The following is a 15852-nucleotide window of genomic DNA, read 5'->3' on the forward strand; positions in this document are numbered from 1 at the left end:
ACACAAAATAGCAAGGAACATGATTTCAGAATAGAGGCCACTCTGATGAAAGGAGGTGAGGGTCACCCAACTCCTGCCCCACTCCCCAGCTACGAGGAGTCCCCCAAGGGGAATCCAGAGCCCCCCGCCACTCTCCCAAAGGCTCTGCCCAGGGAGAGGAGGGACTAAGGCCCCTGGTGGAGCATCTGGGTCACAGGTGTCATCCCCCTGCCATTGTGACCATGGCCTGGGGGCCTGGGATGGTGGGAACTTGGTTCCCACCTTGGTTCCTCCATGTTCTGGAGCCAAACCTATTGTACCTGAGAAAGGACGGCCCTCGGGTGAGAGGAGGAGGCAGGCCATTAACTCCCACTTCCCCACTCACCAGGCCCCTGAGCCCCGCACAGGGCGCGTGTGGATAGGCGCTCTTACTGTGCCCACACCACTACCTTCTTCCCCTTCAGGAAGCTTCTGCAAAAACACCCCCCAGCCAAGGCAGCCCAAATACAGGGCTGGTGGCTCCTAAGTCAGGCTCCTGGGCAGTGGGCAAGGTCGTGGGAGCTGGGGGAAGCCCATAGGGAAAACTGACCCAACCAAATCACAATCCCCCAGGCCTTTGCCCTCACTGCCCCTCTGCCTGGAGCCCTCTCCTTGGTTTTCTACTCTAATCTCACCTTGTCAGAGCCTCCCCGGAAGCCCATATGGGATGGCTGGGGCCACCCTTCCTGCCCCCGACTCCCGCCTCCTCCCTTACTCTGCTTTCTTCTCCCCAGGGCGCGTCCCGCCATCTGACATACTATACGTCTTCCTCATTGTCTCCCTCTCCCCCCATCAGAAATAAACCCAGAGAACATACATAATCATCACTACCCAGCAGGCCACGGGTTCCCAAGAGATCGATGAAATTGATACGAGGTCATCCTCCAAACATACATCCGAAACGTGTGGCTTTAATGTACTTTTACATACAAGCACCACCCAGTTCGAGCAGTGAAACATTTCCAGAAGGCTGCTTTGCACCCCCTCCCAGCCACCTACCCCGGGGTAGCACCACGCGGAGTCCCACGGCCTGCCCCAGGACGTCCTTTCAATGAACGATCATCACGTGGAGTCCTGCGTTTGGCTTCTTTGGCTCAACAGAACGTCCACACGAGCTGCCCGTGCTGTTGCGTGTGATGGTGGCTAGTGCTTTTCTGTGGCTCTTGTATTGCCCAATATTCTCATTTCCTTAGTCACAATCTTGCTGCTGGGCATGTGGGTTGTCTCGGCCGGGAGCTACGAACGTTCCTGTATGTCTGTCGGTGGACACGTGCCTAGGAACTGAACCGTGCGTGCCGGGAAGCGTAGGTCAGCGGACTCGAGGAGGAGCTGCCCAACCATTTTCTAAGGTGGTCGCACCATCTGAGATTCCCACCAGCAGTGTGAGCTCTGGGGTCACTAGCTTCCCCACCAGCCCCTGGCGACAGAACGCTCTTTGTTTCCCGCTCTTGGTGGGTGACCATGGCCTCTCCTGTCCCTGCTGCGTGACGATGTGGGGTGATCAAGGAACGTCTGCTGAACGTTTGGCTCCTCGGGTGCACTCTAGAGGGGGCCTCTCTGCTTGGCAAGGGGGGTGGGTCCGTACCTTGCACCTGAGGGCGGACAGCCCCCCGTGGCCACGCTGTCTCAGGAGCGGCTGCCCGTTTCACACACTGGTCACACTTATACCCCAGGGTGGGGCCAAGACTGGGCTGAGGCATTCAGATAGGACTTGGCCCAATGCCCAAGGCCCTCCCAGTGGAGGGAATGAAGGGAGATCATCCGGGCCCAGACAGAGCTCTGCAGGTGGAATGTCGGCGAGCTGCAGGCCCTGGTGCCCAGGGGTGCCCGCCGGGCACAGCCATCTTTCCCCTTCCCGGGATGCACCAAGCGGCCAGGCCCAGTCAAGGATACCGTCTCCCCGGGGCCCCTGCCCTCACTCAGGAGGCTGCACTCCTAACACTTGGCGAACGCTGGGTCAGGCCCTTCCCAAAGGCCTGTGAGCAAAACCACCGAGTCAGACACACCGGGTGGCTAGCCCACTTTTCCTAGCCCCCGCAGGTGGGACCTTGTGACCGTTCCCATAGCAAGAGGCAACGGGGCCACTTCCAACCCTGGCCCCCAAACACCTCTGTGGGCTACGAGCTTGTCCCTTGAAACTCATGGGTTGAGAACGGTGGGGCCCCAAGATGGAAGGGGCCTGGGCCCCGAAGTCCCTCTTGGAGCAGCTCAATGTCATCACGAGTCTCGTGGGAGCCAGCAACAAAGTTCACTGCCTTTGAGCGTATGTATTTTAAGTCAGCCGCTTGCCCTCGTAACTAGTATATGTAGGATAGCATGGTAACTAACAGAGGTGACCCCTAGCCCCACTTTACAGAGGAGAAAACTGACAAACAGAGAAGCTAAGCTACAGAGCTCGCTTGAGGCTAGCACATGGAGAAGTCAGGATTTGAACCCAGGGCCTGGCTCCAGAGGTTACGCCCCTCAGCCCGCCGCCCCCGCCGACGACGCAGAGGCTCCTGGGCGTCTCCCGTCACCTGTGCCTCCTCAAGTCTTTTGCCTGGAAGGCTGCTCCCAGCACCCTGGCCTTCTTGCCTTCTCCAGTTGTTCCCAGCCTCTCCGTTCTGGAACCTTCTCAGTTCAGAACCTCATCGCCAGCCGTGGCCCAGCCATCGGTTCCAAGGGCGTCTTCCTCTCACATGCGTGGCACCCGCCTGGCACGCCCTCGGCTCTGCAGACCCCGGCGTCCACCTTGCCCGGACTGGGCCCCGCCGGCTGCTAGGAAGACTGCTGCCGTTCCCGGGCCGCTGGAGACCGCTTCCCACTCGTGGTCCCTGCCACCAGAGCTCTTGCAGTCACAAGTGACCGAGAGCCAACTGGCTTGGAGGGCGGACAATGTTTATTGGCTCACGTGACTGGGAAGTCTCAGGTAGGCGGGGTTCAGGCAAGGCTGGGTCCTGGTGTCATCAGAAATGGGTCTCTCTGAGGCTCCTGGGTCTCCAGCGCCGGCTTCCTCCTCAGTCAGGACCACCGGTCGGGATGGGCACCGGCTGCCGGCCGCGCCCAACCTACGTTCTGTCAGCTTTGCGGCCCCAGCGTGGCCGCTGTCGCCCTCACCAGGACTCCGGACAGGGCTCCCTGCTGCCTCCCGCCGCCCTGGCAAAGCTGAGCGTCTTGTCCAGACCCTTCCCCAACAGTCCCACCTTGAGTCCCAAGGGTCAGGGCCGCTGACTGGCCGGCTAGGGCCACGACCCGGCCTCCACCCCTCACGGGGGCCAGAGTGTGGGCCGGGATGTCCGCACGGCTCCACCTCAGGGAGAGGGGACAGCTGCACTCACTACAGGGTGAGCACGAGAGAGATGCTCCCCAAAAAGAGCAGGAGCACTGGAACCACAGGAGAAGCAGACAGGACCGCGGTGACCCCCTGGCTCCGGGCGCCCGGGCCCATCCACGCCTGCCACCCGGCCTCCTGTGCGCCAAAGAAGTCAGACGCTGTGGCACCAAAACTGAATACCTCAGTGTCCCTGCCAAACCCACTCAGCGTCCTCGCCCTCGCCCTGGCCAGGCGGGGGTCAGCCTCAGGCAAGCTCGCCTCACTGCCTCAGTCTCCCTCCCATTCTTCAGTCCCCTCCCTCACTACGGCCTGTGTTTCTGCTAATTTAGAAAACAAAACCCAAACCGTCTCTCTGTCCTTGTTCTGAGCCAAGGCTACAGCCTCTGCTTCTCAGCCCTGAGCCTTGCTTCCCCTCACCTCGGCTTCTCACCGCCTGCTCCCGGCCATCAGCCGCCACCAAGCGTTCCCTAAAGCCTGCGAGCTGCTGGGACAGCTGACCTCTCCCTCCTCCCAGACACACCTGGACGGGCTCCACCTGTGGCTCCCAAGGGCGCTGGGTGTGGCTGCTCTTCGGTCTCCTTTGGTGGCCTGCCCAGGCCCTCCCCTCTCTCTCTGGGGCGGGGTCACCTCCTCTCAAGGCCCACACATCTGTCCCCAGGCCCCCAACATTCCAGGGCCCATTCGACGCCTCCGCTCGGCAGCTTCACACGTGCCCGAAACTCGCCACAGCCCAACTTGTGATCCTGACCCTAATCTCGCTCTTTCTCTGTGTCCTCCAGCTGGAAAAGGGCCCCTGCCCAAGTCGCTGCAGAAGGCAAGCTGGCAGTCCCTAAGGGTTCCCTCCCTCTCAGCCCCACAGCCAGTGAGTTCGCGGCACCCGAGTACTGACGACACACACCTCGAGTCTGTCCGTTGGCCGCTGTGTCTCCCGCCGGCCTCACCAGCCCCGGCTCCCTGAAGGCACACGTCTGCCTTGGGGACCCCACGGTCCCAGGGTATGCTCAGAAATGGGGGTGGACTGACCACCTGGGTCACTGTCCTGCTTGAAAGGGGATCTTTGAGCCCTCGACAGTCCGACCTACCTCTGCTCCCACTGCCCCTTCCCATGTGCCCTTCACTGCACCAGGCACTGAGCTCTGTGGTCTGCAAGGCCTTTTCCCGTTATTTGTCCAATCTGTCCCTCTGCAGCAGTCCACAAGGGGCAGAAGAGGCTCAGAGAAAGACAGGAACCTTGTCAGGGTCCCACGGCACAATGGAACAGGTCATCCCCCAGAGTAACGAGCACCTCCGGCTCCGGCCCTACACCACCACTCTGCCCCCCTTCCTTCTGCCAGCACCCCTGCTCCCGCCCTGGCCGAACCGCGGCCTCTGAACCCTCCTTTCACTCAGCGGCTGCCCTGCCGGCCACCGCTCTTGGCCTCAGCTCAGCACAGGGAAAGCAGGTGGATGGACGGGAAGGTGGCCACGGAGCCCAGGACACAGGCTGGGACAGACACTGGTGTTCCCTTTTATTATTAATTTTTTAATAAATTTAAGAACAGCTCTATCTTCTCTCCTCCCCCCCAGAGCAACTAAAACCAACTAAAAGGGGGCGTGGCCTGGGGGGCAGAGGGCGCTAGGAGTCATAGTCCTCTTCATCCTCTGCGTCAGGTGCCGAGGGGCCCGGGGGGGCTGGGGGCAGAGGCAGAGTCGAGGTGAAGGGCATGAAGGGTGTCGGGGGGCTGCAGGGCAGAAAGCAGGAGAGAAAGATCAGGCCCCTCCCCGGTGCCCATTTCTGCCCGCTGAGCCCTGCCTCACCCCCGTGAGCATGGAGCCCGTGGCCCTGTGTACCAGGGGGGAGCCAAGCCCGGAGAAGGGAAGGACCTAGAGCAGGTCACACGTTCCGTGGGGCTGTGTGCGGGTCAGGGAGGAGACCTGAGAGCAGTCTCCTGCATTTAAGCCCTCCTCAGTGCCTCCCCTCCTGTCCTCCAGATCTGCCACGAGGACAAAAAGGACATGTCAGCCTTGTGGCGTCTGCTAGCCCCCCTCTCGTGCCACTGAGGTGCTTACCTCTGAAAGTGGGCAGGGGGATGGCTGGCCTGGGCCGGAGCCTGTGATGTCTCCTCCTCCCCATCCGTGTCTGTGTCGTCAGAGTCATCCTGGGAGCAAGGCAGGGGTCAGAGGTGACAAGAAAAGCATGAGCTCATCACTGGAGAGCCTAGACCCCCGGGAGTGGCAAGGACAGGAGACTGAGCTCTACAGCCTAACCTTTACGGGCCCAATTTACAAAGGAGCACAGGTGAGGACGGGATCAGGTGTCCAGCCAGCAAGGCCCGACAGAAGACCGCCCTCTCCACACCACAGGTTAGGGCAGCGGACTGGGGGCCTCACTCACCTCCTGCTCCGAGTCCGTCCCTGACAGCTTCTTGTCCTTGCTTTTGCTTCCCATCCCACCATTCTTCCGGCCACCGCTGCCAGGCTTTCGGCCCCTTCGGGAAGGGACAGTCCATCTGCCCAGAGATCTCAGCACTCCCTGACCACCCCCCAACCACCCCCAACCCGGGTGGCCTTGGCCTTCCTTGCCTGGACACCTGGCCCTGGCTCCCCACCTGCGGGTACCCTTGTCCCCGTCCATGTGGTTGTCTTCGCCGTCTCCCTGCATGTCAGGCACAGAGGCCACCAGGTCCTTCAAGAAGTCAAACTGCTGCTCCAGCTCAATGCACTGCTTCCTGGAAGCGGTGGGGAGAAGATGGCATTCAGGTGGGGCCCAGATGTCTGGGCCCTCAGCAAGGGGCAGCAAGGGTCTTTGGATGTCAGGAGAACGGAGCCTGGAAAACCTCCACCCCATCTCCACTAAGGGACCTTCCCATTAGGCTAGACCACCCAATCCCTCCTCCCCCAGTTCAAACCCACCAGCGTCTGAGCCACTCTGCTGGTCTCTCAGCAGCCTCCCACCTCCCCTAAGTGTGTGAACTCCTGGGGCAGGGTCCCACTGGGCCCGACCAGCTCCGGGCCACTCACAGGTGGGATGTGGTCATGGTCTTGGCATTTCGGGACTGGGTCACCTGGCAAGCCTTCTTCAACAGGGACTCCAGGAACAGCTCAAGCGCCCGAGCTGAGGAGCGTCAAGGAGAATACGGGTGGGGGATCCCCAGCCTAAAGAAGGCGACCCCTGGGCTTCCTCCCTACCCCACGTCCCTCAACCTGGCCAGGCCCTGACAGGATACAGATGATGACAGGCACCGCCGCTGCCACCTTCCCAATCTCCTCGTCAGTTTGCATGATCTTCTTGATCCGCGCCTGGAAAGGGGGCAGAAAACTCGGACCCTGTCACCTCCGTCCCAGAAACGGGTGCTGGGGCGGGGGGTGGGGGGATGAGAGAGGGTATCCGGGAGAAAGGGGGCGGGGGGCCCCGACGGCGGGAGAGCACGGAAGGGGGCGGGGCGTCCGTGCCCCCGAACACCGCGACGCGCCCGCCCCACCACCCAGCCCGGCTTGGGCCCGAGCCTCCCGGGAGCCCGGCCTGCTCCTCCCGGGCCCGGCCACGTGCTCACCGGCGGGAACCGCGCGTTATACTTTTTCTTCTTGCTCGGCATCTCAGGGCCTCTCTCGCCGCACCGGGCCCAGCGCCGCCGCCCGCAGCTTCCCGGCCCCCGGGCCTGCTCGCCGCCCGCCTGCCGCGGTTCCCCCGGGTCCTGGTGCCGCCTGCTCCGCCCCCGCCGCTCCCCACGAGGTCCTAGCGCCGCCGGTCAACACGCCGCTCTCAGGGCCGGAGAGCCCTCCCCTTGGAGCCTCCTGGCGGTGCGCGTCGATCCCGGACCGGACCGCCACTCCCGCCGGCCCCCCAAGCTTAGGAGAACGAACGTTAGCCCCGCCCCCGGAGCCGGGCCCGCCCCCGGGGTCAGCCCCTCCCCTCCCAGGCCCCGCCCCGCGGCGCGGCGGACCTGCCCGGTGGCCCCGCCCCGCGCTGCGCTTGTCTATAAAGTTGTTGTTGAGACGGCGGGCGCTAAGATGGCGGCGGCGGCAGCCGTGGCGGGGGCGGGGCGCGGCGGCGGCGGCGGTAGCGGCGGCGGTAGCGGCGGCGGCAGCGGCGGCGGCGCAGAGCCCCGGCAGGAGCGGAACCGGGCGCGGGGCTGGGCCGGCGCCGAGCGCGGCGAAGGCCGGAGGTGACGGCGGGGCTGCGGGAGGGGGCAGGGCTGGGCGGGGGCGCGGCTCGGGCTGTGGGCGCTAATGGCGGCGGGCGCGGCTGGCCCGAGGCTGGCGCTCTCCTAGGCTCTAACAAGCCTGGGTTCCAATCCGGCCACCGCCCCATTGGCCTTGGACCGGGCACTGCTCTTTCTGGGCGTCCGTGTGCTTGTCTTCAGGTGGACCCGACAGGGCCGTCCTCGAGGGTCTGGCCCTACTGGGCCCGCCTCGATGCTGCGCAAACGTGCGCTTCTTTGCTTCCCTCGGTTAAATCCCAGCGCTCCGGATTCCTGCCAGTTATTGGCAAGGCCAGGAGGTGTAGCTGGGCTGTTTGCTCCCCCACCTGAATTCACATTTCGGCCCTGTCACTCATTGCAAGTGTGACCTTGGGTAAGTCACTTCTCTCTGAGCCTCAGTTTTTGGTCTGTGCATCAGGGAGAGTGATAATGAGATGAACACCAGCCTTTATGGAGCCCTTGTTCCACCTCGGGCGTTTAAGGCTCGACAGCTCTAGGGGACAGGAGCGGTTGTCGGCTGTAGAGATGAGGCAACTGAGGCATGGGACCTTAAGTCTCGCCCAAGGCCACAGAGTTTAGCTCATGGGCCGCACCTGCTAGGGCCCAGCCAAGCTGTAGATGTGTCCTGGACCTGCCCTAACTCGGTTCCTCCATAGCAGGATGGAGCCCGGCGAAGAGATGGAGGAGGAGGACTCTCCAGGCGGCCGTGAGGATGGCTTCACGGCTGAGCACCTGGCCGCGGAGGCCATGGCAGCGGACATGGACCCCTGGCTGGTGTTTGATGCCCGCACCACACCTGCCGCCGAGCTGGATGCCTGGTTGGCCAAGTACCCACCTTCCCAAGTTACTCGCTATGGGGACCCTGGCTCGCCCAACTCTGAGCCTGTGGGCTGGATTGCGGCATATGGGCAGGGCTACGTCCCCAACTCGGGTGATGTGCAGGGCCTGCAGGCAGCCTGGGAAGCTCTGCAGACCAGTGGGCGGCCCATCACACCGAGTACCCTGCGCCAGCTGGCCATCACCCATCACGTGCTCTCTGGCAAGTGGCTGATACACCTGGCACCTGGCTTCAAGCTGGACCACGCCTGGGCCGGCATTGCTCGGGCTGTGGTCGAGGGCCGGCTTCCGGTGGCCAAGGTGAGCCCACGGGCCAGAGAGGGGGGGCGCCAAGTCATCTGTGTTTACACGGATGACTTCACGGACCGCTTGGGTGTGCTCGAGGCGGATGCGGCCATCCGTGCGGCAGGCATCAAGTGTCTGCTCACCTACAAGCCTGACGTCTACACCTACCTGGGCATCTACCGGGCCAACCGCTGGCACCTCTGCCCCACTCTCTACGAGAGTCGTTTCCAGCTGGGGGGTAGTACCCGTGGCTCCCGTGTGCTGGACCGCGCCAACAATGTGGAACTGACCTAATTTAGCCAGCCAGGGGAGACCACCTTCTGCCCCCCTCGCCCCCCACTCCCTGCTAGGGATGGATTCTCCCATCTTCCTCCTCTTTGTCCCACGGAATTTGAGTCCCCCAGCTCTGAAGACCGTGTCAGTCAGTCGGTCAACCGGGAACTGCCTGCATCTTCGATCCCCTTGAACTCTTGCCCTCTGTTCAGGGCTGACTCAAGTCCCCACCAGCTGGAGGCTCTGGCTCCCTGAGGGCCGGACCCTCACCCTCTCTTTCCACTGCTGCTCCCCTCTGCCATCCAGGACCACAGGCTAGGTACAGATTCCCAGGAGGAGAGCCTGCCCTGGCCACCCTCTACCCCAGCTGTACCTCTCCTTCTGAAGCCTTTCCTTCTCCTCCCTCAAGAGAGAAAAATGAGTGCTTCCGGTCCCTCTTGGAGCCTTCACAGTCCAGGGGGCAAAGGCCCTGCAGGCCTAAGCATGCTATTTTGTGTGTGTGTCGGGGGGATGATTGTACCCACTCAGCCCTTGGCAGAGAGAGGGGATGCCAGGGCCATGGACATGGGGCCTGCCCCTCCCCTGCCACCTCAAACAGCCTGCACCACCTTCCTTCCTTCCTTCCTTCCTTCCTTTACTACTTTGACATGTGCCTGCTCCTGGCATTTCAATAAAACCCAGTTTGGGTCCGTGTCTTGAGTGTTTTTTAAAATACTGGTTGCCTGCTTTGGTTTCTGGAGAGAGGCAGGGCCAGGAGAGACTTTTTCTCTGCCCTACGTGGGAACCCCTCACTGCTCCCCAGTAATAAGATTCCTCTCCCTGCCAAGGCTGGGAACCTCTCTGAGAGCCTCTGCAAAACCAGTCCTGCTTCTCCTCCATCCCAAGAATCAGAATCGGTTTCTCAGTGGTTTCCCATAAGTCTAGGGGCTTGACCCAGCAAAGTCTGAGGGGCCACTACTGGGCTCTACCGGGTGTATTTGTGTCAGAGAAGGGTACTCTCTTGGTCCTAGCATTTCTAGGTTAGGGAGTACAGCCGGTTGAGCAGAGGACGGGCTAGATTTCGACAGCCTCGGTGGGACTTCTTACGCAGTAAGCAGCCTGCACAGCTGTAAGGAACTCAGGACATGCTCACGTTTTGTCTCACGTCTCCCACCCTGACCATCCTGGGCCACTGGGCAGTTTGCAGAGCATTTCATATGTCTTACTTAAGTCTCATAAGCTGCTTAGGAGATGTGGGTCCCGTTGTGTGGTCAAGGAAATAGAGGCCAAGAGGGAAAAGGAATTCTCCCAGGGTCGTGCGGTGAGCTGGGCAGAGGAGGACTTAGCCCCCGGCCTCTGCCTCCTCCTCGGACTGTTACCCAGGGCCTCACCCACTGTGAGTTCTTCATAACCCCCAAGGCACAGTCACTCACATGATCGTGGGCAGCACCGCTCGGCTGAGGCTACTGTAGTCTGGGAGCCTGGCCCTGGCCTTGGTTGGAGGCCAGGGTTTCTGGCAAGGAGCCCCTTGGGACGCTGCTCTCGTGCCGTGCCGGGGCTGACTCAGCCTCCAGCAGCCTCACCAAATTGGAATTTGGAGCAGGGGAGCGGAGATGCCACCGGGCTGACTGGGTGGAAGTGGGTGAGTCATGAGATGCTGCCTCAGCCCCCTCCCCAGCTTCCTCCTCACCCCAAGTTTCCCCAGGCCTGAATTGCCCTGGCCCGGCCCTGGGAAGTCCCAGGTGGTCTCTGATTTGGAGCCCCGTTACCCTGCCTCCCTCGGACAAGCAATGCTTTGCACTTGACCAAATTGGGCCAAGGCTTGGGGGGTCCTGCCAGGCCCTGGTGGGTCCCACAAAGCAGCCCAGGTGGTATCAACAGCACCTGATGGTCTTTTCCTAATATTTCCTAAGCATTTCACAAACCCTCTCTCTTCCATTCTCATGGCCTTGCCTTAGCCCAGTCCTCACTCTCCCTCCTGCACCACCACAGCTTGCCTCCGCTGCCCCATTCTCTCCGACTGACCCCGTCTGTCCCCCCGCAGCCAGCTCTCCTGCAGAGCTACCCGTGCCCCTCTCCTACACAAAGCCCTTCCATGGTTCCCCGTAGCCTGCAATCTGGAGTCCACTCCTGCGAGGCAGCCATGACCCTAGACCCCTGCCGAGCCCCAGTTCTCCCCAGGTACACCTCCTGCCTGTGCTCACCCCACTGGAACCAACTGGCACTTCCTTCACCCCTTGGCATGCAGCCCTGGGTCTCGGGCTATTCCTTCTGCTTGAACACCTGTCGTTCAGCAAGGATCGGGAGGTTACTTACGTAATCACTCACTTGATGCCTATCTCCCACTGGTCCCCGAGCCGCGTGCCCAGACTGCGGGGCTTAGTGAAATCAAGAACAGCATCTAAAATCTCAGCCCTGTCCCAAGAGCCTAGCACAGTGCTTGGCCAGAGCAACCTCTCCATAAATCAACTAAAATCCGAATCCAGATTTCAACCTGAAGCCAGCCCTGCCTGTTCCCCCCGACTCCTCTCCTCCACTCTCTGCTTCACCCTTCTCACTCCAGAAGCAAACAGCTGCCTGTTTCCTTGCAGTCACGCTGGCCATTCTCGCGTTGGTGCCTTGCTCATGCTGTCGTCTCCATTTGGTGTGCCTGACCCTCCCCTGCTTTCCTGGCTAAACACACCTCACACCTACCAGCCCCTCCTCCCAGAGATTTCTCCTTCCTCATTCATCCACACCCCAGGCTCCCATAACACCCACCCCCTGCGGCTCTCATCTGTGTGTCTGGGGCCCCCTGCAAGGACAGTGGCTCTACTTTGTCCCGCAGGGGGATCTACGGGGTCCAGCATAGGACCTGGCCGAGCACAATTGCCAGATACACATTGAATAAGTGAGTGAATGAATGAAAGTCACTCTCTGTCTCCAGGCCTCTTTCCTCTTTCCCTTCGTAACAAGAGCCAGGCACTGTGCTGAATGTTTCCCTCCATCCTCTCCTCAAAGTCTCACCTGGCTCTGTTATTATTGCCGTTTTGCCGTAGAGGAAACTGAGGCCCAAAGTGATTCAGTGATTGGTTCCAGGTTACAAAGCCGTAAGGGGCAGAGCTGAGGTTTGAATCCAGGCCATTCGACCCTGACTGCGTGGCTGAGCCGCCATTGCAGGAAAGTGCCACAGGAGTGAGCGGCTGTTGAGGCAAACAAGCCCCAGCCAGGACTTGGGATCTGACTTGTAAAGACACAAAGTGGGTTCTCAGAACTGCCGGGGAGAACAGATTGGGCCAAGACTCAAGATTCCTACTTGACTGACGGAGAAACTGAGACCCGGAGAGTACAATGACTAAGCCTACCTGGGCAGGAAGGCTCTCCCTGGCCTAGGGGAAGGACCACTTCCCTACCAGGCCAGGAGCTCCCCAAGATCCCCCCCCTCGGGCTGGCAGGGGATTCTGCCCTGTTTGGGGTAAAGACACAGCCCAGGCCCAGGGTGGGCTAGGCTGAGTAAAGTTGGACAAACCCGTATGCTCAGCCCTCTTTTATAAAACCACATAAAGGATGACTGAGGCCCCGGGAAAGAAGACCGCCCCCCCCCCCCACACACACAATCTACCTCCTCCCACTCACATGTCCTGTGTACCCCAAACACCAGGCAGGAGGCTCTAGAGGGGCTGGCCAGGAGAAGGGGAGAATATCTATCCGACCCCTGATTTCAGCTGGGGTAGGGAAGACAGGAAACAGCTGAGTTGGGAGAGAGTTTCTGCCCAGGTTTTGGTGAGGTCTGGGGGATTTTCCCAGCAGGGCAACTGCACCCCACTCCCGCCTGCTGGGAGGGGCCCTGGCAGGGATGAGGCTTGGGTCACAAAGCTGATTCATCCTGGGAGGGAAACTCCCCACTTCTCTGACGCGCATCTCCCATACACTGAGGGGGTAACCTGAGGGCACACAGCCCAGCAACCCACTGAACCCCCCCCCCCCCCGCTGGACAGAGGGACAGGGTCAGCAGGCAGTGGGGTGGGGGACGAGGGGCAGCTTCCCAGGGAATGACCTCAGAGACTGGAACCAAAGCAATGGCCAGACAAGAGGTGCCTCTCACCCCCTTTCCTCCCCCACTTGTTTAGTTGAGGACGCTGGGGCTCAGATAGTAAGAACAAACAAGCACATGACCTAGTCGGTACCTGGCGCTCCTCCAAGCAGTTTGCACACATTAATGCATTTTGGTCCTCACAGCCCTCGTTTTACTTGGCCACGGTCAAGGTTAGAAACGCTCTAGCAGCCTCCACAATCCCCAAAGTGCTCCTACGTACCCCTGCGGCAGGGAGCTCGGTGACTGAGGTGTCACTGAGCGGCTCTGGCTCCTGGGGACTCTAGAGGACAGACATGTCACCCACGGGGCCCTGGCTCCTCCCAGGCTAAAAAGAGAAAGCTTGTCCTGCAGGGGGAAAAAAAAAATCAGCCAAACCCCCAGAGGCCAGGAGAGGGCAGAGAAGCATTCCCGCCAAAACCTTCCTCTCTTAGGGCTTTGACTCCTTTCCAAACCCCCATCCTTTCCTCCAGAGCCAGAGCCTCCCTTTCCGGTCTGCCAGCCTCACTCCCCTCCCCGCTGCCGCACAGACACGCCCACGCAGGAACACACCGGCGCTGGCTTGTGTGCTCGGAGCCCAACCTCTAGACCCCTGCCCCTCAGCCCCAGCAGGCTGGGGTCCCGCTGGGTGTCAGAGGGGCCCTGAGAGTTGTGGCTCTATGAGGCATGGCCAAAGGCCCTCCACAGGCAAGTTCTGCCCCATCTGGCTCCCACTCACAGGCCGCATGACTCACCCCCCTTGCCCCCCATGACTCAGTTTACATGGGTGCCCAGAGATCCTCCCAGCGAGGGTGGGGTGGTTTATTGGTCCAGCCTAGGTCTGCCAGCCTTTTATCCCAGGATGAGCGTTTCATCCCCCTCCTGGCCTGGAGCAGGGACTGGCACCCTGGAGCCCAGGGGTGGGGATAAGCCCCAGATCCCAGAGGGTGAGGAGAGCCCAAGAACTGGGTGATAGGTCCTGACTACCCGGGGCTTAGGTCTCCAGGGAGCAGGAGCTGCTCCAAGAAACCTAAGGGGCGAGGCTCAGCAGGCAGAGCAGTTCTGAGTACTGACAGCAGGACCCTTGATGCCCCCCATGCCGACGGAATGGTCCACGTGGTACAAAACTTGAGAGCAAGAAAATGCGAACACGCCCTGAGCCCTTCTACAAGAAACCAGTCCTGTGCTAAGTGCCATCCACACCTAATCTCATCTACTCCCCCCACAGCCCTGAAAAGCAGGTACAATCATTTATATCATTTTCACGAAGAGGAGAGTGAGGGCATAGGGAAGTTAAGAGAATGGCCTGGACCACACAGCCAGAAAGTGGCCGAGCTGGGGGCTCAAACCCAGGCTACCTGACGCCAGAGCTCTTGTGGTTGTCCTCTGCTGCCTCCCCAAGCTGTGCGGGTTCGAACAGGGGTGAGGGACCCAAGATTCTGTCCTGCCCCTCCCCCAGGTGGATCTCCACAGAAACTTCTGGTTGCAGGGCTCACAGCGTGTCAATTACTCATCTATAAGAAGAGAAAACTGAGGGGCCCAGAGGAAAAGGATCTGGTCTGAGGTTGTAGAACAGATCGGAGATGCAGACGGTGGGGACCATGTCTTTGATGCTCTCCAGGATGCCCTGGACTGGAGAGGTAGCTGGTGGGGGAGGGAACCCCAGGACAAGAGTGGGGACACGGTAGCCCTGTCCCTGACTCCTGCTTAATCCAGCCCCTTTCCTTCTCTGGAGCCTCAGGGTCCTCCTCCGCTTCATGGGGACGAGCCTGCGGCAAGGTGGCATGAGACTCAAAGGACAGCAGAGGGACAGGCACTTGTGCGTGTTCCATGGACACCTGGGGAATGGATAATAGGGTCTTACCCAGGCCCTGGACACAGCGGCCCAGCCCTCCTCGTACCTCATCCTCTTCCTGGCCCCGGGGCCCACCGCGTGACCGGCTCTGACCTTGAGAGTCTAGAGGGCCAGGCCCAGAAGACCTCCCCACAAGGGACTCCGTCCCCCTCTTCCCTAGATTCCAGCCTCAGAGAACAGGGCACGAGTCACTTTGCTGTTCAAACACCGCTCAGGAGTCCCCCTGTCTCCCAGCCCAAGTCAAATTCCTCGGGCAGGCGGGCATTCAAGGACCCTGGCTTGGGCCTCGCTCTGCCCACCCTTCCCGCTCACAGCCCAACACAGATTCCACCATGTGCTCTGGACTCAAGAGTCCCCGGTGCCTCCCCTCTCTCCGCCCCCCCACCCAGGCCTTTGTGCCCACCGACCCCAACCCCGGGAACAGCGGCCCCAGCTTCAAACACACCTCTGCCGGGAAGCCTGCCCTCCCCCAGTGGGAAAGAATCCTTCATTCCTGGGGGTTCCTGTCCCGCCCCTGTTGCTCTCCCGCTTCGGCCCCCAGCATTGCCCATCTACAGCCCAGGCTGTTTTCCTCAGTGTCCGGTCACCTCTGGGAGCTGTCAGTATCCGGGGGCCAAGACCAGGTCTGCAATCTTCTCTACCTCCCCCACAGCCGGCTCCACCTGACTTTATGTTCAGTTCATTCAGGAGAACGGATACGGAAACGGGTCCATCACGCGATGGAGTCGCACGCAGCCATCAAAAGGAGCGAACTACTGCGCCACGCATCCGGGGGAGTCTCGGCATAATGGGGCAAGACCCAAGGCGGCTAGAAAAGAGCTCACACCGGAGGCTTCCACTGACGTGAGAGGCCAGAGACAGAACTGACCTGTGGCAACAGAACTGAGATAAGGGACTCCGGACCTGCAAAGAGGCAGGAGAGAACTTTCTGGGCGGGAGGGGATGGAAATGTTGTGTATCTTCATTAGTACACGCTCACACGGGTGTCTCAGATGGTCAAACAACTGACCCGTACATGTTTTTGATGCAAAATAGAGTTCAACGAAGTCGATTTTTTTTT

At 60.8% G+C, this 15852-nt stretch overlaps 2 protein-coding genes across 4 annotated transcripts; one reads left to right on the forward strand and one right to left on the reverse strand.

Annotated features, from left to right (window-relative positions):
- Positions 1–4826: 4826 nt before the first annotated feature.
- DRAP1 (DR1 associated protein 1) lies at positions 4827–7162 on the reverse strand. Of its 2 annotated transcripts, none has more exons than XM_046016694.1 (7): positions 6865–7162; positions 6538–6610; positions 6332–6425; positions 5920–6039; positions 5706–5799; positions 5381–5469; positions 4827–5052 (listed from the first exon to the last, which is right to left on the reverse strand). In XM_046016694.1, exons 1-7 carry the CDS (start codon positions 6904–6906, stop codon positions 4947–4949), a joined length of 618 nt encoding a protein of 205 aa, XP_045872650.1. In that variant the 5' UTR covers positions 6907–7162; the 3' UTR covers positions 4827–4946. The 2 variants fall into 2 exon arrangements, with proteins under 2 accessions (XP_045872650.1, XP_045872649.1); XM_046016693.1 differs by having other exon boundaries at positions 5706–5820.
- A 142-nt stretch (positions 7163–7304) lies between these two features.
- Positions 7305–9596, forward strand: C8H11orf68 (chromosome 8 C11orf68 homolog). Of its 2 annotated transcripts, none has more exons than XM_046016691.1 (2): positions 7305–7476; positions 8169–9596. In XM_046016691.1, exons 1-2 carry the CDS (start codon positions 7322–7324, stop codon positions 8926–8928), a joined length of 915 nt encoding a protein of 304 aa, XP_045872647.1. In that variant the 5' UTR covers positions 7305–7321; the 3' UTR covers positions 8929–9596. The 2 variants fall into 2 exon arrangements, with proteins under 2 accessions (XP_045872647.1, XP_045872648.1); XM_046016692.1 differs by having other exon boundaries at positions 7306–7476; positions 8172–9596.
- Positions 9597–15852: the final 6256 nt, after the last annotated feature.

This window comes from Meles meles, chromosome 8, assembly GCF_922984935.1.
Source record: "Meles meles chromosome 8, mMelMel3.1 paternal haplotype, whole genome shotgun sequence".
Taxonomy (NCBI): Eukaryota; Metazoa; Chordata; class Mammalia; order Carnivora; family Mustelidae; genus Meles; species Meles meles.